The 22,763-nt window shown below is 39.1% G+C and overlaps 1 protein-coding gene across 9 annotated transcripts in view; it reads left to right on the top strand.

Annotated features, from left to right (window-relative positions):
- Positions 1 to 22,763, top strand: part of FAM53A (family with sequence similarity 53 member A) — a 70,786-nt gene that overhangs the window by 32,054 nt on the left and 15,969 nt on the right. For 6 of the 9 annotated variants that reach the window (XM_027662692.1, XM_027662693.1, XM_027662691.1 and 3 more), the window contains exons 4-5: positions 219 to 1,021; positions 6,499 to 6,543. In XM_027662692.1, the coding sequence (XP_027518493.1) occupies positions 219 to 1,021; positions 6,499 to 6,543 (848 nt within the window). Of the gene's footprint in view, positions 1 to 218; positions 1,022 to 6,498; positions 6,591 to 22,763 lie in introns of all 9 variants that reach the window. The other 3 variants (XM_027662698.1, XM_027662699.1, XM_027662700.1) reach the window with 2 other exon arrangements.

The following is a 22,763-nucleotide window of genomic DNA, read 5'->3' as shown; positions in this document are numbered from 1 at the left end:
GCTTGGATTGGCTCCTGAAATACTTCAGTCTTCATGTTTTTGGAGTTTTCTAAGCTTTTATAAAGTGAATGTTTGACTATAGTGTGAAACTTTGATTAAGAGCTGGGTATTTGTGGCTCATCCTTTTAGGCTTGCCTTTGGTTTTACGTTAAACTAATTTAAAACAAATAAGTTTTTTTCCCTTTTCATCTTTCACCTGTATCTTTTTCTGTTTTCAGAAGAGAGCCCTTGGAAAGCTTTAAATGGGGGTTACCCAATCCAGACTGACACAACAAGGAATTCAGCTTACCCTTTCCCAGTGTGCCCATTCAACACCAGCACTGCCAGTAATGGCAGTCTGCAGTGGCAGCAGGAATCTTCCAACACATCCATGGTGTCAGGATGGATAAGCGAATTAAACCTTAACGAAAACTCGGGTCAGCCCTTGGCACCGCCAACAAAACGCCACTGTAGGTCCCTCTCGGAGCCAGACGAGCTGGCTCGCTGTCGGTCACCGTGGAAGCCTGGCAATTCCAAGGTTTGGACTCCCGTGTCAAAGAGACGCTGTAACAGCGGCGGCAGCGCGACCTTGCAGCGCTGCAACAGTCATGGAAGTGCAACCTTACAGAGAAGCACAAGCATCAGTCTGCCACAAAACATACTGTCCCTAAACAACGTCTTCACTATCACCAGCTTCAACACATCACCAGTACCCAGACCTTCCTCTGCCAGCAGCGGGTTTGTGGACAGCAGCGAGGGCAGCACGAGCTCGAGTACCCGCTGGAATTCCGGAGGCCCTTGTGACTTTAACCCAAGGCGCCGCCTCTCCCTCTCCCAGGAGCACATCACCGAGACAGGAAATCTCTTGCCTTCAGCCAACAGCACTCCCACCTCCACACCCGAGCTCAGCCGGCGGCAGGGCCTGCTGAGGTGCCGCTCTCAGCCTTGCGTCCTGAACGAAAAGAAAAGCCGGCTGAAGCGCAGACGGGAGGAGGATGTACGATGGAACAGGCCATCGTTAGACTTTTTTAAAATGACACGGGTGAGATCTTACTTTCCTCAGTGTGGGAAGGGAACTCTTGCAGGAAGGCTGTTTCTAGATAACCTGCACTAATTTGTAGTTGTTGCAGATTTGCTTCTGTCCTTGTGCTGATGGATATCACCTTCAGCAGGATAGCAGGCTGCTACAGGGTGCCATACCCTCTAGCAACTTATATTTTGCTTGCAAAACCCAGTTCTTGAAGTCCAATCTACTTGATATTGAGTGCAGAGAGCTCTGAAAAGATCCTTGAAGTAGAGGCCAAAGAAAAATGGCTTAATTTTTCGAAAATGAAGGAAACCCTGGGGAAGGGAGTGAACATGGTAGCAAAAAACTTAATGTCACTGTGTTCCCAGATGCAATGAGTTCTCAGTAATCTTAGTTCAAATCTGTTTGATTAAACCTCCCCTTACAGTTTGAGTAATTCCATAAGGCTAAATAAGAGTAAGCAAGCCCCTATAAATGGATTAACTAAAGAAACAGCTAATAAGCAAGTTGGAAATAGTGTTCTAATATGGCAACTGCTTCAGCTAAACAGAGAGGTGTTTTACTCCCAGTTATTCAAAATTCTGCTTCACTCATGAGGGTAAAGTGCTAATACAAAAACTAGTAAACTTAGTTTATGCCTATAACTTTGCATGTAATACAAATGCATATATACAGCTCATTTTTTGGAAGCTTCTGTGTCCACAGAGTTGAGTGCTACAGTTTAACATGTAAAATTCGATCTTATACTTGTGAATATAATCCTACTACCTTCAACAGATAACGAGACCTGGAGGGTTTGTATGAGTAGGTCTGTTAAGAGTAGTGAGGAGGAGGTAGTTTGCAGAAGTAGCAACAAAAATGAAAGGACGTAGTTGTGCACCAGTGTCCCTGCACTGTGCGAAGGAAAAGCTGACTAGAATGGGATGCTGGCTAAAATGTCCAGTTTGTGGTACCCTGGTATTAGTAGGCTTTACATAGAAATGTGTGGGGGAAAAATACTGGTAAGGTGTTGGAGCTGAACTGTCTGATGTTAACTAATTTGTATCCTCTTAGCTGAAAGTCTGTATGATGGCATCTGTCCCTCTCTTGTACTTTAGTGAGTTCAACTTCCTTATAGATTAAAGGATTTTTTTTCTTTAAATGTAAATACTTTTTTGATGAAACTCTGGGGTAGGTAATGGGTTGACAAGCCATACAGAACAATCTATTTGCTTATTGGCAAGGTTGGTAACCAGCTCTGTTCTAACTATGAGTAGACAGTGTTCAGAGTTTTGGTTAAGATGCAAGTTTACTAGATAGCTAATCAGATCTTACCTGTTTCTCTGTGTTAATCACTGCTGGGATTACTTTGCTAATCTAGACCAGAAGTATTATTGGATTTGCCTTTCAACTTTCTGTGTGGTCTGATGCAGGTTTCTTTATGTAAAAATTCAGAACCTGCCCTTTGTTTTTTTTTTCGCTAGTCTTGATGGTTGCATTCTTTGGGCTCTGAAGATGTTTGCAGTATTTCAGTGGCAGAACAGCTTCACTTGCTCAGATTTTACACCTTCTAAGTAATCCATATGGCATGGGTATATGTGGAGAGAACCTGATAACAACCCATGTCTATAGGAAGCTTTTTGGCTGTTTAGATTTGCTGCAGAATTTTACCATTAGACTAATGTTCAGCCAGTCTTGACTACTTTTTCCTGTAAGGCCTATTTTGAAATGATGTTTTCATGATAAACTGAGTAGTTTATGCAACAAAGTTCATTTTACAGTGTCAAGGCCTGATGAATGTTTTTTCCAGCCGTTTCAGTAGAATCTTCCTATCGAGATACTACTGTGTATTTAATCAAAGGCACAAAGTGTAGTTTGGAGATACATCAGTTTCTAAACATACTAAACTTTAATGGAAACATCTGTTTAAAAACTAGGCAAGTTCTGAAAACATTTGAAGTAAAAATTTTATTAAACTTACAAGAAATATTGGGGTTTTTCAGTATGACAGTTTGCTTACCCATTACCTTCTCCCCATGCCCCAAATCCTGGTAGATGTATGTGCTTTGAAACTTACATTGTGGTGTTAAACAAAATTACTTCTGTGCAAAATATTATGAACTAATACTACAGAAGGCTTGTTTTGAAGTGTCACACAAGAAGTGGATGTGTCCTGTATCTGCATGCAGCTCATTGAAGATCAGGACTAAGATTAGGGGAAGTTCAGTAAGACCTTTCTTTCATGTGTCTTGATGGCTCCTTATTGTTTCCAAAAATACTTTTTCTGTGATTTCAAATTCACTTCTAAGTCACTTTATGAAAGACCTCTGTTGGAAACAAGCGCTTTTAAGGATTTTTGTTCTAAGCTTTACTGAAAACATTTTGATGTTCTCAAATCTTCCTAAAAAGCTCAACTTATCAAGTAGTTGCTCGAAACCAGGTCAGCAGTTAGATAACATTGCTTGTGGAGAACTTAACATGGGTCAGCTATGCCTGATGATAGATCTGAAGGTGCTGGGAAGGGAGAATTCTTTATGCTGCAGTCATATATTGGAGCCACGACTGCACGAAGAGCAAAGTTTTGGGGCTGCAGACATTTCTGCTGCTGCTCTGGAGTCCTGAGAGGTTGATACTGAAACACCTGCCAAAGTTGCTTAAGGCTTTTCAGTAAGGAATTCTCTCAAATCAATATTTATCAGAATTAATGATTTATTTACTTTAACCTGAAGCAAGGGCTGTTGTATCTAAATGAAGATCTTGAATAGCTGTGATTGGGTGAAGCTTTAGAGGTAGAAGGGGATGAAAGGTGTTTTTTGGTTTGATGTTTTTTATTTTCTTGTTGTTTCTGTTTTGGTGTTGGTTATTGTTTGTTATGGATTTTTTTGCATTATTGAGCAGGTTTTTTTGCTAGTTGAGTTCTGAACTTGGTGATCTGCTTCAGTCCCTACTTATTTGCTAAATTTTATTGCTAGAAAATCAAAAGTCTTGATTCTGAAAGCAAAGTTTCCATTGTCATTGCTTTTTAAGCTTAGAATTCATAGGTGAGAAAATTCAGATTACTAATCTATCCCTACCTATCCTTTATTTCTCTGCTTGTTCATGGCTTGTTCCTTCCTCTTTAATATTCTGATTTGTGCCTTTATTGAAAAGAAGAAATCAGGCTCTTAACACCATAAACTGTTTATTTCTTTGTACTTTCATTTTGTTTTATTCTTCCACAGACTTTCACACTTCATTCCCCCTCTGTTTTAGGTTTTCATGCCCTCTTGGGAAGGAATATGCCATATCTTCAGTTCTTGTGTCAAATATCCAGTAAAGAGTGTGATTCATGTAGGTAGAAATAGAATGAAATGATCAGGCAGACTGCTGTACACCACTGCTTAGCTCTCACATAGTGCTAAATTCTGGAAGGATCTTTTTCTGGACTAGAAGCTGAAAATACAAACTTGTGAAACATCAGACCTTCTAGAACATGAAGACAGCTGTAAAAACAAAGAAAATACTGTAGGAAAAGATAAGAAAATATGATAGCTGTTTTCAGCCTCTCAGGGCTCAAAATTACTTTTCTCTACTCAGTTATGTGAGCAGGAAGAGCTGTATGAGTTGTAAAACACCCAAATAAGCTGTTCCAGTGAGGAGTGCAGGCAAATCCCATCACCCTGGAATTTGAAGGATGAGTGTGTGGCAAAGAGCCTCCTTGGGCTTGTGCTCCCCTGCTAATATGCTCCATCTTAGAGGCTGCCACAGAATGAGCAAAGGTGGTGTTTAGACTGGTAACTGCAGTACAAGGACAGAAATGTTTCTTTACTGAAGTGGAAACTGCTGAGCTTTTTCCAGTGTTCTGCTTCATGAATTATGTCAGTTGATCCTGAGGTGCGACAAGTAAAGAACAGCCAAGAGGTTGCACGTGCTTTTTAGTGTGTAAACAAATCCTACTGTGACAGTGAGATTTAATTCTGTTTCAGATCAAACAACACAGGTTGTTTGAAGCCTTCCTGGTGTTTAACATTCTTGTGCTACTCCACCCCCAATGTGGTGGCATGGGGGGTTCCAAAGAGTAATAATCTTGGTATCGTACTTAAAAATCCCAAACTACAGTAACATGTTATCTGAAGTGGTCTTTGGTTTGTTTAAATAGTTAATACTAAATACCTGGCTTTAACCACATAAGTAATAGTTTCAACTATTCCATATTATGGCATCTCATGCATTAATTAACATTAGACTAGGTAAGGCAACACAGTGATAAGTTTTAAGGGTCTCTAAACAGTGAAGGAACTCAGGGACTGAAATAGTGATTTCCTGGCCAGGGGGGGCTTCTCTTCTTAGAAATAGTTTAAAGTCATCTGGATTTTATAGTAGTGGATTTTCTTGGTACTGAGGCAGATCCTGAGTACCACACCAGGTCAGACCGAAGCTGTAGCTGGCACCCTGCCCGACCAGAACAGCTGCTTTGAGGGATGCAGGGACAATGAATGTGCAATGTGATACTTCCTCCAGCATGGCCTGGCTCCTGCCACAGTGCATCTTGAGGGCTTCAGAGTGAGCACTGGTGGTTCAGACTCTGACATCTACTGATAGAACTCTTTTCTGTTGATAGTTTGCTCTTTTTAACCCCACATCTTGGACCTTCACAGTGTTACACAGGAGTTTAATGTTTGTAAACAGGTCATCGTCACCTGCAAATACCTGAATGCTTGATTTATTATCTTTCTTGAAGTTTAAGGTCTTGAATAGGCAAAACACGTGTATAACTTTGATTTTTCTAGTAAATTGAACTCAAATTGTCTCTGCTTTATGATTATTGACTTTATGCTGCAGGTCACAATGATATCTCTGTATATTAAGGAGGTTTTCTTACAGGAGTGAGTGTGAACACATAAGTCAAAGATGTCAACTTCAACTGAAACAGGAAAATAAGTATCACTTACATGTGAGAATAAACATAAGAACTGGTTGATAGTGATTTCCATGGTAGTTTTAAAATGCTGGGAATGTTGGGGCTGGATATGTTTCCCTGAAGGGTTTGATGAGGAGGCAGTACTTAATAAAGGGCAGAACACATCAGCAGTGCTGTGACTGAACTTGAGTCAGATGGGTACTGCTTTTCCTGCAGTGTAACTCCTGGTCTCTCTTCTCCAATCTGTGCATCCACTTACTTGAGTTTTCCTTTGCATGGGCCAGTTTGCAGAAGCCAATGTGAATAGATGCAAGGGTGAGCTGTGATACTAATTATTTCGTATAAGTATCTAAACCAGAGTAACAAAAGGTGTGGTTGCAACCTGAGAACTATCAAGCATTGATTTTGGGTTTTTTGCCCCTTGAGGTTACTGTAATGGTCGGTATGTGGACAGGTTTATGAATTAGCCATACTGTGACCTCACTAAGTTTAAGCAAAATAAGGTCAAAAGCATTCTCCTTGGATTCCTAGAATTCTTGTTGTCCAGAAGATTTTGAGTTATGCCCTGTTAGGCGTAGTTACAGTAAATTTGTTCATTTTGGTTATGCTACAGCAAAGTGGATTAATGTTCCTGAGCTGCACAATCAGTGTTACTACTGTAAGTAGAATCCAAGAATGGACATGGCAAAGACAGTTTTCCTGCATGTAAGTAGTGTAGTGAAGTAGCTGCTCTCTATGTTAGGCTTTCTCCCAGGCTGCTGTTTCAGCACGTGCTGGATAAGTGGTACAGAGTCCCTTACAAAGCAATCAGAGTGTCCTGTGAGTCAGGCCTGCACTGGCTAAAGTAGGTTAAGTACTGGCTCATGAAGTTCATTCAGATTGTGTGCTGTAAATAGTAACCATGTTTCTTTAAATAGCTTGAGATGCTTATGTAAAGCTTGTAACCTCCTGTCAAAATGGGAACAAACAGGTTATTTGGGGTAGATGTAATTTCTGCTTGTGGATACAGTGGAGTCAGCAAAGGCTGTTCTTTGCCCTGCACACCAGTGTAGTGTGATTTGGGGAAGATCTTTAAAGCGATTGCAGGTTTTAATCCCTTAAGCTCTTGTGGTACACTTGCAAGGTGTACTACAGCATCTCTTGGTCAGAATGTAGGTCTGATTTTTTTATTTTTTTTCCTACCTGTGAATGACACGTTGAAATTCAGTGCTGTGTTGATAAAATAGATGGTAGATGTCCTTGCACTGTATGTGGGGGTATCTTCTGCTGCAGGGCACGCTTGATGCCCTTGGCTTTTGGAATATGGCTTGTGGAAAATGCAATACAGATGAGTAATATGTAGAGGAGGATTGGGCTGGGTTTGATTGGGATCAATAAAATGGTAGCAAATATAAATATGCAACACTGGTAGTTTCCCTTTGTATTAGCTTAAGGACCAAAAAGAACAACTATGAATGAAACAGTTCAACTAGGGACAGAATTTTAGTTCTTGTTTGAAATTTTAATACCTGTTTTAATGCCTATTCCCAGGGGAACCTTTAACTTAACATTCGAAAAATAGAACTAATTTTGGCCTACCTTTGCTTTGAAAAACAGTTCTGGGACTTTTTTTTCTTCCCATGGTAATAATTTCTGTAAGTGACCATAAAGCGAGAAAGCAAGCGGTAACATCACTTGTATATACATATCAAGATTGTATCAAAAATTGTATCAAAATTGTCCAGCTAAATAAATCAGTGGTTTAAATCCACTTCTAGGCATAAACATAATGTATAGCTGAAAAGAAACTGTTAGCAATGGACCTCAAGAAAAATGTTTGTTTGCCTGTACAGTGTACCCCTACATGTAAGAGGCTAAAGACTTCAGTATTTCCAAAGTGGTTTTTTTTTTTTTTCTGTAAGGGTAACCTTATGTCTTGTAGGACAGATGTCTGAATGGAAAGGAATGCAATAAGATACTTGTAAGTTTTCTAAGCTTCAGCAGAGTGAAAGTAAACTACTTCTATGTCTCCAGGGTTTTGAATAACAAAGTGCAAGTCAGCTGCAATTTGCTAGAGGTTGGTCTGCTTCTGGTATCTTATTTGTTCGTTGGAAATTAGTTAAGAAACCAGAGAATTGCTAAGATCAGGAAGAAATTGTCTTTGGAGAGGAACAGGTAGGTGGAAAGCTGGAGCAGTTTCTTGATATGTCTGTTCTTGTGGCATTTACAAAAGGGAGAGACTTCTTGAGCAAACTTCAGTGGTGGCCAGTGACAGTCCCAGCACCACTGTGATTGTGAAACAGCTCAGAAATTACTGAGCTCTGCACCTGCCTCTGGGTAAGAGATGTCTTAAGAAATTTCCAAGTATTTTGGCTTGAGCTCTTTGTTAAATCTGCTTCCCTGAAGTTGAGCAATAGGCATCTGCTGTGTAGTATGATTAAACCTCCCGTATCCTCAAATTAAATGAAAGATAATGTACAGCAGTTTGAGTCAAAGTTTGTGCTGTCAATCTGTAAAAACCAGTTGAGGAAATCATGGGTGAGGAAAGATGTCTTAAATCATCCTGTCTCATTCTCTGTTAGTGCCTGATTACTTCCCACAATATATGTTTTTCTAGTATTTTGTCCACTGTAGCCTTTTAAATGCCTCCAGGAATGTGGTTTCCTTAGCAGATAAAGAGCCTTTTGTGGGGAGCAAAGGCAGTTTCGCTTAAGCTATAATATTCATTCAGACTCACTTAAGATAGTGTCATGTATTTTTGGATCTCTTTCCTACTGTCATGATCATATTTCTTGAAAATAGAACTTTAAGCTTCCTGGTCCTCTAGTTAATGAAAATGTATGAGCTCTCTTAGTCTCTGTTTGAAAGCAGCTTTTGCAGGAGGAGGGATAGCAGGTATTAAGTATGGTATTTAGAGCCCAGGAACCTCTACCCAGTTACACCTTTCTGTTTTGTGAAACATTTAGTAATGACAGTGTGCTTTTGCCTGGAATGTTTTTGGTTTTTTTCATGACTTAGAATTACACATGAGCAGTAGGTTTTTGCTCCAAGAAATAATAGTCAAGGGCTTAGAGCTTCTTGCAGAGATTTGAGGACTTGAGTAGGACCAGCTGAAGTTCAACTGGATCTCCATTTCCAGTCAAACATTTAGACTATTCCTTTTGCTAATAGTTAGTTCTCTGAATAATTTAAACCTCTTCAAAGTACTCCAATAAAATAGGTTAATGAAATGAATATTTTGTAGAAAGTGATAAACCTTTTTAATCATCTTAAACTTTATTTACTCTTGTTTGTGAAGTGTTATATAGATGCTGCTTACTATGTTGAAGTTCTTATGTTAAAAATAATTGACTGCTGTTTTCAAAACTTAAAAAAAAAAAAAGAATAAGTTCCTTAACATGTATTGCATCAGAACAAAAAGTCTGTAAGTAGACTTAAACTCTAAACATTTAAAAAAACCTCAACCAAACAAAAGAACCCATCCCAGACCAGCACAACTTTATTTTATACTGTTATAATCAGTATAGCATTCTTTTAAATTTTTTAATCATGTGTAGCATCTAGTGTTTGTCTCTTACTGTGTCCATTGTTTGAGCAGGAACTTGCTTAAATAGCAGTAGTATTTTCAGGGAGGTGTGAAACTATTTTTAGAGTATACATTTGTGGGATAAGTAGTTGACTTAAGCTTAAAGACAGCTTTGTAACCTTGTCAGAAATCTGTATTTTCCACTGGACGTTATGTTACTATCTGACAATCAGTTTTGAGTTGGATTTTGTCATTTCAGGCATAGTTGTATGGCTCTTTCATCCTTCTAAACCTAAATAGATGAACTTCACATCTGTTGTGTGAAAGTAACGTAGGAGGTCTCTAAATTTTTCTGTTTCAAGAGTGACTTTGTTAAAATCAGTTAAAAGGCTTATCTATAATTACATAGTTCATATTAACACTGTGGTGTTGCAAAACTGATGTTCATTTTCCATCCCTTCCCAGATGGTTTTTTTAATTTGAAGTGCTTGAAAAATCTTTATTTTTAAAACTGGGTATTATGCTTAATAACTAGCAAAACAATGTAGCAAATTACGTTTTAACTTTTTAAAATTAATTCAAATACTGTACCAGGTGAAATCAGAAGTACTCTTGAAAGAAGAGCCGAGTCTTTCATCAAAATGTGTGTAGCAGCACTGCCTGAGGACAACCTTTGTGCCATGAGTGACTTTAAAGGGCCTTGGGGAGAACAAACATTAGGAGCTTGTACTGATGGGGAGGTGCAGAGACTCAAACTTGGGGTTTAGTTTGTTAGTGTGCTGTGATGGATTTTTGTGGAAGTGAGAACAGTTTAGTTTCCTAAAATGGAAGAAAGGTAATAGATTATACCATTCTTTCAGAGGGAGGCAAATAGAGCTTCCCTTCCTCTGAGTCCTCCTCACACAAAATTCAGACCACAGGGGTGGCAATGGGAGGGGAGTAAGGCAGGGAAAAACAAATACTAAAGTGACTTCTACAACCAAACCCTCCATAATTTCAAAGCAGACTATATGCACAACACTAACATGCTTCCAACATCTGTCTATAGGAAAGGCAGGACAGGTTAAAACTGAACTTGACAATGATTCTCATAGGGTTTAAGATCCCAGATGATGTTATGGTCTGTAGCTACTTGACTTGTCTGGGCTTTCCACGTAAAACGTGTGAGCTTTATCCAATTGTGTATAAGGAACATGTAGCTCAAAATGGGGGAAAAAATGCTGTGGATTTAATTGTCAGAGACACTGCCCTGTGGAATTAACTTTCCTTTTGAACGGTGTGTGAAAGTTTGTTTGCAATCCGTGTAGTGGGTTGTGTAAGCTGTGAGGGCTTCCTGGCAGAGCAGTGCTGGCTGTAGAGTGCAGTTATTATTGCAACAGGGAGGTGTAGGAGACTTGTGTAGCAACAGACTGCAGTGGATGAGTTTGGATCCTCTTTGCTTGATGGTAGATGTTGAATACCAACAAATTAAACTGGGAAGGATGCCTGGATTTCAAGGCTTTCAGTGTTTCTTCTTTTCCTTTGAAAAAAAAGAGGGTTTTCTTTTCCTCAAGTAGAAGCACCTCAGATAGCAATTCATGTTTGCTGTATCAATTTCTTGAACTTTACAGTTCAGGTAGTTCTACAGTTGAACTAGAAATTCTGCAGTTGAATACAACTGGAGAAGAGGGCATCCTTAATTAAATACAAAATGGGATGTTGAAACTACTTCTTGTCAACTCCCTCCCGATTCTTTCTTAATCTGGGATGTAATTGAGACTCCCCCCATCCCATTCAATAAAATGCTTATTGGGAACTTGAATTAATTTTTTCCAGAAAGCTCTGTAAGTGGAAAGAAAATAACTGTTAAACTGTCTTTTCTTGTTTTGAATTACAGGTCTTCCTTCATCACTTGCTTTAGTTCTTGGGTGTTTTATTTTGTTATGTAGGTGAAGACATGCTAACTGTGGAAAAACTTCATTCTTTTCACATCCACTCTTGTGTAATTTTAGGTTTGGGTTCTCCAAATAATTGAATTCTTATATTCAGTTTTTTAAGGGTGTCCTTAAGCAAATGGCAGTGTGCAAGGCACTGGTGGTAACGCATTATCTTCTCTGAAGCTGTGCTTTCATGTGGTCATCCTGCAGCGTGTTAGTGTTGTGCATATATTCTGCTTTGAAATTATGGAGGGTTTGGTTGTAGAAGCCACTTTAGTATTTGTTTTTCCCTTCCTCACTCCCCTCCCATTGCCACCCCTGTGGTTTGAGTTTTGTATGAGGAGGACTCAGAGGAAGGGAAGCTGAATTCCTTTTCCTTGTTTTCATCTTTCACATACAATGGTGATTACAATGTCTGTATGGAACAGGCATTATATTTTGGTAATAATGTTTTGTCTCAAAGTGAGTCATCTGACTGCCAGGTTTCAGAATATGACAGTCCTTAAGAACTTTCCATATGAGGAAGCAATAACAGACTTGTGGGATGGCTAATGAATCATGGATAATTAGTGTCCTGCTCCTGCTAAGCTTTAGCATCTGACAGGTATTTTTCCTTTTAGTGGGATGGTTTAGAGAAACATTTGCTACTCAGTTTATAATTTGATCTAACACATGAAACCTTTAAATGCCAGCTTTTTATATCGGGTTACAAAAGCAGCATGAATTGCTCTCACAGGGTTACCTGTTGGGCTTTTTTTTTTTTTTTTTTTGTTCACTTAGTTCTTGTGAGTACATTCTGGGGCAGCAGAGATTAAAGTTTAATCTATTAAAAATAATTATTATAGTTGGAGAGACAAGAGATATGTTTTGCCCATATTGGTGTGCATGTAACACTAGCTTCATATTGATTTAGATGAGCAGAAGAAGGGTCCCTGATATATCAAAGATTATGTTGCTTTACCTTAGTTCAAAGTACTACAAATAATGACTTCAGCAAGCTAGAAGTTTCCAGTTGCCAGTAATTTGGCTTGTTTTGAGAGTAGCCTGGGGTCCTTAATTATCAGAACTCAGTTTCTATTCAGTGGGAGAGTCCTGCCCATGGCATTTGATGTCTCTGCTGAACACGAGTGGTCTTCCAAATCCATGCTCTTTCAGTGCTTCTGATGGAGTTCATGTATAGCTCTGGATGGTGTAAAACTAGGGGAATTCCTTCTGTTACTGATAAAGATTTTTGACAGTAGAGCTGTTAACATTTGTAACTTTCTGGAGGAACAGCCATTATGAGAAGGAAGGCCTTTCAAAATAGGTATCTTAGAGCAGGAAAACTTTTCCTGAGAGTTCTAGTGCACATCTGAAGCTTGTTGTGTGATCTCAGACTTATGCTCCTGTCCCAGTACCTTCAGCCTTTACCTGCAGGTTTGAATTTGAACTCAGTTTTAATTTTTCCAATCCTATTTTAATAAACAGGCCCAATTAACTGAGACGTGTTTTCCTGTGGTGTCAGTGTAAATACCTGAGGATGAATCTACAGTTTGCTAAGTTGCTGGAGATAATGCAAGTCTTAAATTTAATGCTTTTGCCTCTTCCTGCCATGAACAAGGTGAATTACTTAGGTAGCTTAAAAAAAAGGAGGAGAGGGGGCTGGGAATTGCTGTCCATCTGGGACTCCATTTCAGATGCATCTGAGCTTGGGTAATCCAGATATTGTGTAATTCCCGCTTTCATTATGATAAAAAGGTACTTATAGCTCTAATTGCTAATTAATGGAGTCCTTAATTTGTTAGAAATAGCTTTTTAGGCTGAGCACTATTAGAGGGGAACATTTTTTTCCGATCTTGCTCCTTAAATGATCTCTCTGTCAAGAACAGATTTTAGTTTCCTATGCTGAAACATAACTGACAACTGCGTTCCAAACCAGGGCTGTACAGGTCATAAAGTTTGTTAAGAAGTGGCCTTGTGGGTTTTTTTCTAACCACAGCAGAGCATTTTCTTGACCTAGTTATTTTTCAAAGACAGATGACTGTTTTTCTTACCTTGAATTTTGTTGCCTGAAGGGGTTATTCTGATGGCTTGACAAAGGGTTTGAAGAACCTCTGGTCTCTGTTACTGTTGAATTTGGATGCTCTTCTGCCCATCTGTGTTCTTTAGAAAAAAAAAAAGGGACTCGAGCTTGAAAAGCTCCTTCAGTAACAGGCCTTGAGAAAGGAAATCTTACTGTCAGCACATAAGGCTTTTTCTTCCAGGATGAATCTTACATGGTACAAACCTAAAGTATGGAACTGTTCAACTGGGAGTCAAATGGCAGTTAAGCATCCTTACAAAATACATGTCTGTGTTCACTGGGAATTGGCAAGCTGGTATGATGTCTGCTGACTAGTTCCACATGGTCTAAAAACTTTTTTCCTCCGAAGTGTTGCCAGCTTCTTTCCCCGTTTTACTGGGTCTGTGTGTGCCGCCTGTGCCTGTGTTTTATAAGGATGTTATGGGCTATTATTTGCTGCTGTAAGCTCTCGTTCTTTTGGAGGGAGGACAACAGAATGGAATGTTGGAAGCAGGAGTAATTCTTTTTATATTACTGTGTGAGACCAGGACATGTGCAGAATTAAGTAGTTTACACAGCTTGCCACTCTTCACGTTCCATTTGATGTATGTTACTGTTCTGTGAGTCCCTTTTGGCTTTGCTCTGAGTTCTCTTTGCTCTCCGTGCTTTGCTGCTTTCTGTTTGGGGATTTTTCCAGTTCTTTGGTCTGGTGTCAAAATCCTGTTGAAATTCCCTTGTAGAGAATTAACTGTCCAGAAAACCTTTCTGGTGCTGAGCATGGCTAAGTCCTGCTCCGTTTTCACTATAGCAGTGAGAAATATTCTGTGCCTTCTACCAGAAAGTTCCAGTGGGTCTAGTGACTCTGACATTTGCTGGATGGCTCAGCTGTAGCTGTGGCATGTTTGAGGGCCAGGCCTGAGAGTATCCAGCATCTGTGTTACCCTGTGAACTCCCTCAACATCTCCCTGCCCACTATTTGCTCCCGGTCACTACTGTTGTAACAAAAGGACCATTCCACTACCCAAACTGGCTCAAATGGGATCTTCTTAACTGAAATGGGATCAGCACTTACTGAAGCAGCACTTGCTATGGCTTGTACTTATATTTTTCTAGTGAGTCTGTTTCTGCAGACTGTGGTTCTGAAAGCTTAATGTTACTGTGTTAAATTGTAATCCACTTAGCCTGGTTCTGGCTTTTTCCGTCTTAGTACATATTGTGAAAAATATGAAGACCTCTGGGGAGCCATGAGACAAGTCTCACAAGTAGGGTGTGTGGCACAGTCAGCAGGTGACAAAAGGGTAAAAACTGCCCAAGAGGTCTATTATTCCCAAGCAGAATTTAGGGCTATTTTTTTTCTTCCTTTACCACTCTCAGCAGTTTGATAGTCTGGAAGTTAGTGCCTTAAAGCTATGGGTTAAAAAAAACATGCTATTGTACTTCAGGAGGGGATGCCAGCTTTGGAGGGGGAAGGAGGGAATGTCCTCTGCAACCTTTTTAGTGTATGCTCTAGGTCTATGAATAGCTCTCAATGCCTGTCTCTTCCAATTATTATTTCCCTGAGCAGCGCTGTTTGTAAGGCTGATGTTCTTGAGATGGCCTTTGGTTTCAAATGTCTTTTTAGGCATAAATGCTGGTTTTTTTCTTCAGGTGTGAGTCTGTTGATACATACTGGATCTTCTACTTTAGGAGTTTCTCATGCACCTGTGAAATAACTTCAGTTCAGACTCGTGTTCTAAATAGTGACGAAACCAGCTGCCAGTCATACAAAACAAAAATCAATATCCTGCTGCGTTCATTGCAACTAATAGTGGGAATGTGAGGTGTTTTTCTGTCCTGCAGTAACTTGTGGGAGTAGCAGGAACTGTGACCTAAATAGGAAAGAGATCCAGACTGGTGCTACAACATATTGTCTGCAGAGTGTAACAAGTGACAGGTTTGGGACACTTTGAATTTCTTCTCTATTTATCTAAAAAAAAAACCCCAAAACAACAACAACAAAAAAAACCCCACCAAACCCAAAACAACCTTTTTTTGCTTTGATATCTTACGGGAGATATTGCAAACAGTACTGCTTTAGCTGCTGTCGTACTGGGGTGTTTTTGTTGGTTTTTATTTTTCCTTCTGTAGTGGTGAAGTCCTTCCTTTATTTTGAAATGGACTGAATTGTTCCTTCTATGGGGGGTCATTTGATTTATATTCATTCAGAGTGAGGGTCAAATCCAGTTTTGTAATGATAATATAGTTTAAAATGCATATTAGTAGTTTTACCTTTGGGTTACAGCAGAAATAACTTGATCCTTGAAGTTCATGCTTGGAAACTGTAAACCAAGGGATTACAGAGAAGGAAATGAAGAGGAGGGGCAGGATGTTGAAATGCATTTTCAGCGAACAGTCGTATTTGTAATAACCTCTAATCTGTAAGAACAAACCTCAGTGGAACTGTTAGTGAACTATGAGTGCTGCTGTTAACTCCCTCTGCATTAAAGCTCCTTCCCCTTCCACATGTCGATTCCAGATCAGTCATATTTCAGTTCCTTAATGTGACTCATACCTACTTTGATTTTTATTTTTTTTCTCCATCTGAAAAGGCTTTGTGTACACACAGTAAGGCTGCTTTCACCCTTCACTGACCAGCTTGTGGTCAAAATATTTTTTGTGTGATCTATTTAAATATGTTCTGAGATTTTTGATAAGTTTGTTCTTGTGCAACGCTCCCCACCCTACTAGTTTCTATTCCTCAGCCTTCTTGGTTAGACTTAAATACTGTAGAAACATCAATTTCCAAGAAGTGATAGCTGTCAGATGTATAGCCAAGCTGAAGTCTCTTGTTAAAAGAGATTACATAGGTTCCCAGGCTTCAACCTACTGCAGAAGGCAAGTGAATAAAGCAGAAGTTAATGTGTTTTGGTTTTCTGTTAAGATTAATATGTGAGCACCAGTTAATGTAGGTTTTAATTGGAACTGGATTTTATTATTCATTCCCAAAATGGTTGGTTTATGTCAGAAAACTGCCGTGAAGAATAAGGTTGTGAGTGATTTCTTAAACTTATTCATGCTGATTGTATCACTTGTCCAAATTGTGTGTTCTCTGGAGCTGGTTCTTTAGCTCTTCCTTCCAGTTGACCCCTCTACAGTGTTCACGTTTAGAGAAAGGTATTGCTGACTGTCCTTTTCCCTATGCTAAATAAACCAGCTGAACCTTTCCTACCTCCAACTCTTTTCTTAATACACTACATTTTTTTTTCTCTTTGCTTTTATTCTCTCCTTTTACGGCTGTATTGTGTTGGTGACTGCAGTCACTTGTTTTTCTTGTCCTGCTCTGACCCTTCCAACTGATGAGTTCCTCGTGATGCAGTTTGATAATGTGACCTTGTGCTTTTCTATAAATGTGCCCATGATATCATTTCAATCAAGTTCATGAATATTCCAGCCTTCCCTTATGTGGCTCATGTCACTCAGCCTCAACTAGCGAAGTGTGTTAATATCATGTACACTTTTGGGCATATTTTCCCCTCCTTTTCACCAGTTCTCAGATGCGTTGCCTGTAGATGGCCAACTCCATCTTTGTGCAGTTGTTTTGTATTGATTAGGTCTCTTCTCTACATGAGGGTCTCAATATTGGTGCACTGAGTCTGGCAGAACTCAAAAATGATGGTGTGGCTGGAGGTAGATAGCATCAGAGTTGGGATCAGGTTTGTGTGTCACACTTGAGGTAGACATGCCAGTGCTGTTAAGTACGTGAAACTAGAAGAGATATAGTTCTTAGAAAATGTTTGATCACAATGATCACTGGGTGGATGTTCAGGAGACTATTTAAGAAACAATTATTCTCTTCTGGACTTGTTTTTCTGCATTCTTTATTGGAGTAAGCACTCGAGGTTCAGCGCTCAGTTTATTTTTTGTAGGCAGTGCAAGTTCGTTGCTATGAGGGCTTGTAATGCAGACTATATCTTGACTTTTTATGCCAAGTCACTGTGTCATAGTGTGGTTTTAAATAACTAACCCTTTTCCTTCTGGGATAAGGTGTAACTTCCAAGACTAGTTGTGTCATGCTGCTGTTATTGGCCCCCTTGGACTGGAGTCTGGTCACTCAGCTGCCTTGCCTATCTCAGTTATGGGAAAGTCTTTTAACTTGGTTTGATTATGTCAATAAGGGTAAGTAGAGTATGTTAGGAGTTGCAATTAATTGCTGTGCTGAGTAGGGTGTGTGAACTCTCCAGCTCTAAGGGGATGAAGGTGTGCCAGGGCTGAGGTTTTTCTCTGGAACTATAGTCTGGTTTAGGTCTGTTTCTTTGGACAGTAAAAATGGGCATGTGAAAGAGAACCAAACTAGTAATTCAGATACAGTTCAGAGGATCTTTAAAACTTTCTCAAGTCTCCACCCAAGAAACTTCCTGTGAGATCAGTACACACAGGAAGAAGATAAGGAGGTACCAGTTTTAAGATGGATTAGTCCAGAAAACTTTTGTGGGGTTTCTGATGTTCAGAAAGACTTTTTGAATTCAGTGTGGTATATATACATATTAGAGAAAATAACTTGCTTCAAACTTGTATCCATAAGAATACTTTAGTATGATGACTGCTGGGGATTTTGTGTGAAGGAATAAAATTGGCTTATAGCAAATGCAGCTGCAATCCTGAGATGAAATGAGCTTTTGTTGTGAAAATTACAAGGGTGAAGACTTGTGTATATGTGTAGAGGGGAATTTCCATTTTGAAATGGGAATAATTTAAGTTTGCAAAAGCAAGAGGAATCTTCCCTGGTTTAGAAGAGTTATCTGGGAATCGACAGTGTCAAGAAGCCTCTCCAATCTGGGGGCTTTATTGTGGAAGGGAGAGAACAGCAGGAAGGACACCCAGTGCTGATGGGCAGTCCATTGGTTTGGATGTTGAGTGTTTCTGGAATCCATGTGGGAATTTACCAGGATTCAGTGATGAGATGAATGAGGTTTTTTACTGTGCATTTTGAAGCAAAGGATTAAAGAATTTTTTGTTAAATGAAAAAAGTTGTCTATGGCAGAAATTAATATGGTCACTTTCAGGAAAGCCTGTTTAAAGAAAATGAGGAGTAAATGAGACTAAAGTTCTTTCAGGTCTTGCTAGTTTCTTCATATCTAGATGTTCAGAGTTGTCCACCTTTCTGTGCAAGCAGAGACCAAAAGAAATAATTATTTTAACATGCTTTTCTTTAGGTCTTGGAGTCTTTGGTTTTCTTAGTTCTTGAATAATTTTCTAGTCTGAGTCATTTTTACGTACGTGTAGCAGAAGGAGCTGGTTTCAAATTTGCTCTTCAGTGATCAAGATTGAAAGTGCCAGTTTGGAGTGAAAAATACTGTTTGTATTTGGGCAACACAGGATGAAGTTAAGACTTGTTGTTTTGATACCAGGAGGTGTTGAAGTCTCTTTTTTCTTGGTGACTCACTGTTGTCATGGTTATAGCTTCTCTGCACTGTTCCCAGTGTTGGGGATCCCACCATAGATTTTTGAGATTCCTTTGCCATGTGAACACATCTGCAGTGTTCTGTATCTGACTTTAAGGAAAATACTTTGATCAGGCATCACCTGTCTGGTTTAAATATGCAATTAAATAGTTCAAGTAAATATTAGCATTAGCTAGCAAATAAGGTGGTACCTTGGAGATTAGGTCTGTTGTAATAATGAAGTGATGGAGAACAAAATGCAGCTCCTGAACAGGAGTTGTTAACTCTGAAGTGCAGTAGAAGATAGTCAGAGATGAAATACAATTTATAGCACAAGTCATCAACAGGATAAGTAACAGATAGGTCTCTCTGTGTTAAACTTGATTTTGCTGTCAAAGCATGTGTCTTGCTGACAGTGTGTTTTTGATAAACCTGTAATGGCTAAACTGGTACTTTGGCTTTTTAACAGTAAAACTGCAAAAATGTGAAGAGCTTGTCTCAGCTGCAGCACCCTGTTTGAAGCAGAAACCCTGGTGGCTTTCCATTTATTGTTTTTTTTTTTTTAAGTTACAATACTGATATGACACACTTTATCCACCTATTTAGCCTTTTGTAGGAGTCTTGAACTTGCAGTAATTAAAAAAGTGAACTTGGTTCATTCAGAGCTCTGTGAAATGACTGTTCCATTGATCTAAATGTTTGCTTAATAGTAGTTTCATTTTTTTAACTGTCTTCATATAGCTTTGAGAAAACAGCAAATGTATCCTCAGTTCTTGAGTGGAACTGTTCCTGCTTGCTCTCACTGTGTACTGAGCAGCCAGCGCAGGGGTTCTGTGTGCTGATAACTCCATTATTTATGTGGCAACCTTGTAAACTTCAACCAAGTGACTAAGCACTCAAGTGCTCAAATGATACAAAAAATGATAAACTGATGTAAACTAAAACATGATTTCAACAACTATTTTAAGTGTAACTAAAACATTTTGGAGCTAATCTTGGCAGTTTATTTTTTTTTGGTCCAAAAGTCCTGTCTTCTGGGCATTATAAAGAAGGATCACAGGGGAAGCAAAAATGCAGCATGCTTTGGAAACTGGGATAGGAGAGAGAATTTAACTTTTTTGCAGCTGTTTGAATAAATTTCTTTGTTCAACCTTGCAGCATTACTTCCAGCTGCATGAAAGCCAGTGAACTCGTCTGAACTGAATTTGTGTTTAATTGAATTCTGCTTAATTAATGCAAGGTATACAGGATGATTTGACAAAGGATATCTTTAGATTGTCAAACGTGTTTCTCCTGTAGTAGGGAAACACCCTCTGGTTTTAATTTGAAAACAGCACAAACATTCTTTGACATGAATTGTTTTGCATTTATTGCCAAAGGAAGCTTGGAATTTAAGAATTTTATCCCCCCCCCATCAGACTGCAGTTTTGACAACTTGTTATTTTGAGTGGATAAGTTGTAGCAAGGCCCCAAGTATGTATGAGTGAGTTGAGGCTTGTCTATGTAGCACAGTTATCAAGTGAGAAGGGTGTGGGCTTTGAAGGAGAGTGACTATTGTAGAGCAGCTAAATGCAGGCACTTTTCTCTTAGTGCCTCTTTCCAGTTCTTTCTCTGTAAGTGCAAGCCTTTAATTATGTCTGTTTTCCTCTAAAAAGGTAGAAGGGGGATGTTTTGGCATCTTGGGGTTTGCAAAAATGGGGACCTCATGTTTAACTTTCAGTATTTGCATTTTCAGTAGCCTAGCATTCCAGGATCACTGGCATCACTATACAGTCTGCCTTGATCAGAAATATCAAAGTGTTGAAATTTTACGTGCAGAATTTTTTGTATGTAACTATATATAAGTGTAAAATGAGGTAGCTTTTATTTCCTTTTTGAAAGGACATAATGCTTCAGTGCAGTAGGAAGAGAACATGCTGTACACATCAGTGTAAGGGGGATGAGGAATGGTAGATTTCACATTTGGGTAGACACTCAAGTTGCATCAGAACCTGGCTCAGTGTGTCCCTTCTGGATGCACTAGTGCTTCACTGGGGTCACTGGTGCCTGTGTGGGTCTTGAGCCTCTTCTCCTTCCACCTTGTCCTTACCCAGGAGGGAGGCATGTAGCAGGAGGCTGTAATACCACACTTAGTAATATTTCTGTCCTCCTGCTGAAGAAACTCCCTTCCCTCAACCTAGCCTGAACAGTAAAACTAGAAGTCACATAGCCCATGTGGTCCCTTTTCTCATGCAAGAGGTAGACAAGTTTGTCACAACTCAGAAATTCCATTTATGATTGCTTGGGCCACCAATTACACTTAAAGGTTTTATAAATGTAGAATTTAACAGAGCCTTTAAGGCCAGGGATTGAGCAATTTAAGCCCTGCAAAGGTACTGTCCTTCTGTGATGGAGTTTTGCAGATTCCAGGTGGTGTTAGGCCAGGCTGTTGATAGTGTGTGAGGCTTTTTTCTTTGTCTAGTTATATTTTAACTCTCAGCTTTCAGTTCTGTTTTATGTTGATCAGTGTGTGCTTTGCCTGCCTTCTAGACTAATGAACATTAACAGTAAGGAGCAGGAGAACTTGGTGGTCTTTGCAGCATTCAGACAAGAATACTGTGGTATAAATTGCTCAGTAGGAGTAAAAATTTTCTAAACTTCAGCTGATGCTGGGCAACCTTATTTCAACTAGTGTTATAACTTGTCCTTTTTAAAATATAAATGTTATAAGGGTATTTAGACTGCAATTGTAGGTTAAAATAAGTGATATGAAGTAGTGTTGTGATGTACAAGTAGCATGAAAGATCTTAAATAGGATCTTAAAACGCATGTGACAGGTGCTTGTGGCTTAACTGTCATGTCCTATTTTGTAGAGCTTCAAGGTTACTTTAACTGCTGTAGTGTGTGCTTAGAGTGGCAGAAATCAGATGTGCTTAAAGCACAGTCAACACAGAGCCTCTGTGAAATTCTTCCTTAGTGCACAATAATAAAACTGATCCAGAGGCCGGGATTCCTGATGTGCTCTAAGTCCTTAAAATGTAAACATAGTGTGTTGGTTTTCCCCTTCTCTCTTTTCAGCTTTTAAATTGTTTACTTTTGCATAATAGCTTGCCTTGCAGGGGTTTTTTTTGAGAATGTTATTCATCATACTTATTTTAAGGATACTTACCCGAATCAAAATACGGACTTCAGTGTTACCAGGTGATGGTATGCTCCTGAAGTGCTCCATGCACATTGGCCATTGTGTTTAACATTTAATGTTATTTGGATCAGGTAGGCTTTGTAACTTGAGCATGCATTACTATAGAACCAAAAATTCCTTTAAGTTGAATTTCCGAGGCTTGTTAAAATTGCATGTCCCAGAGCAAAAAACTTGCTTTTAAAAATTTTGTAAAACTCTCATAGTTGGCACAATAAAGTGTGTTCTCAGGGCATGCAAGTGTGAAGTTGGGCTGGTAAATGGCTCTTAAGCTTGTTAAATTGAAGTACTTGGTCAGGTGAGTAGGAATGTAATAATGTAATATGAACAGAAATACTTAACTTTGCAGTGAAGTGTTTAATTTCCAGACTCACCTCAGATTTGTAACTAAAGAATATATATGCTCTATGTTGAAAAATACTATTTTCTGCTATTCATGTTCTAAAATAACTGAATTCCTCCTGTTGATCCTTCTCCTAGGGAGAGGACATACCTCCTAGAAAGTTCAAATAACCATATGAAGAAGTAAGAATTTTCTCTCCTCTCTGGTACTGAGCCTAAGCTACTTCAACTGGAGAAAGCATAGGTCCTTAGTAGTGATAAATGATCTTAAGTGACTTCAGTATACTGGAAAGAACTTAATTGATTCCCATCTTTTGAGCAGCTATTACATTCTTAATTGAGATCCAAACTGTCTGGTTGGTACCTTATCTCGTGGAAAAAAACTTGTTCTAAATTCAGGTTACCTTACCTCTTCTGTGGTGGTTGAGCTCTGCAGGAGGTGTCCTTTCCCTGGAAGAGTGGACAGCAGAAAGAAT

Source organism: Corapipo altera, unplaced genomic scaffold (assembly GCF_003945725.1).
Source record: "Corapipo altera isolate COAL_440 unplaced genomic scaffold, ASM394572v1 95, whole genome shotgun sequence".
In the NCBI taxonomy this organism is placed as follows: Eukaryota; Metazoa; Chordata; class Aves; order Passeriformes; family Pipridae; genus Corapipo; species Corapipo altera.
The sequence above is the reverse complement of the archived record's forward strand: the minus strand, read 5'-3'. Positions and strand labels throughout refer to the sequence as shown.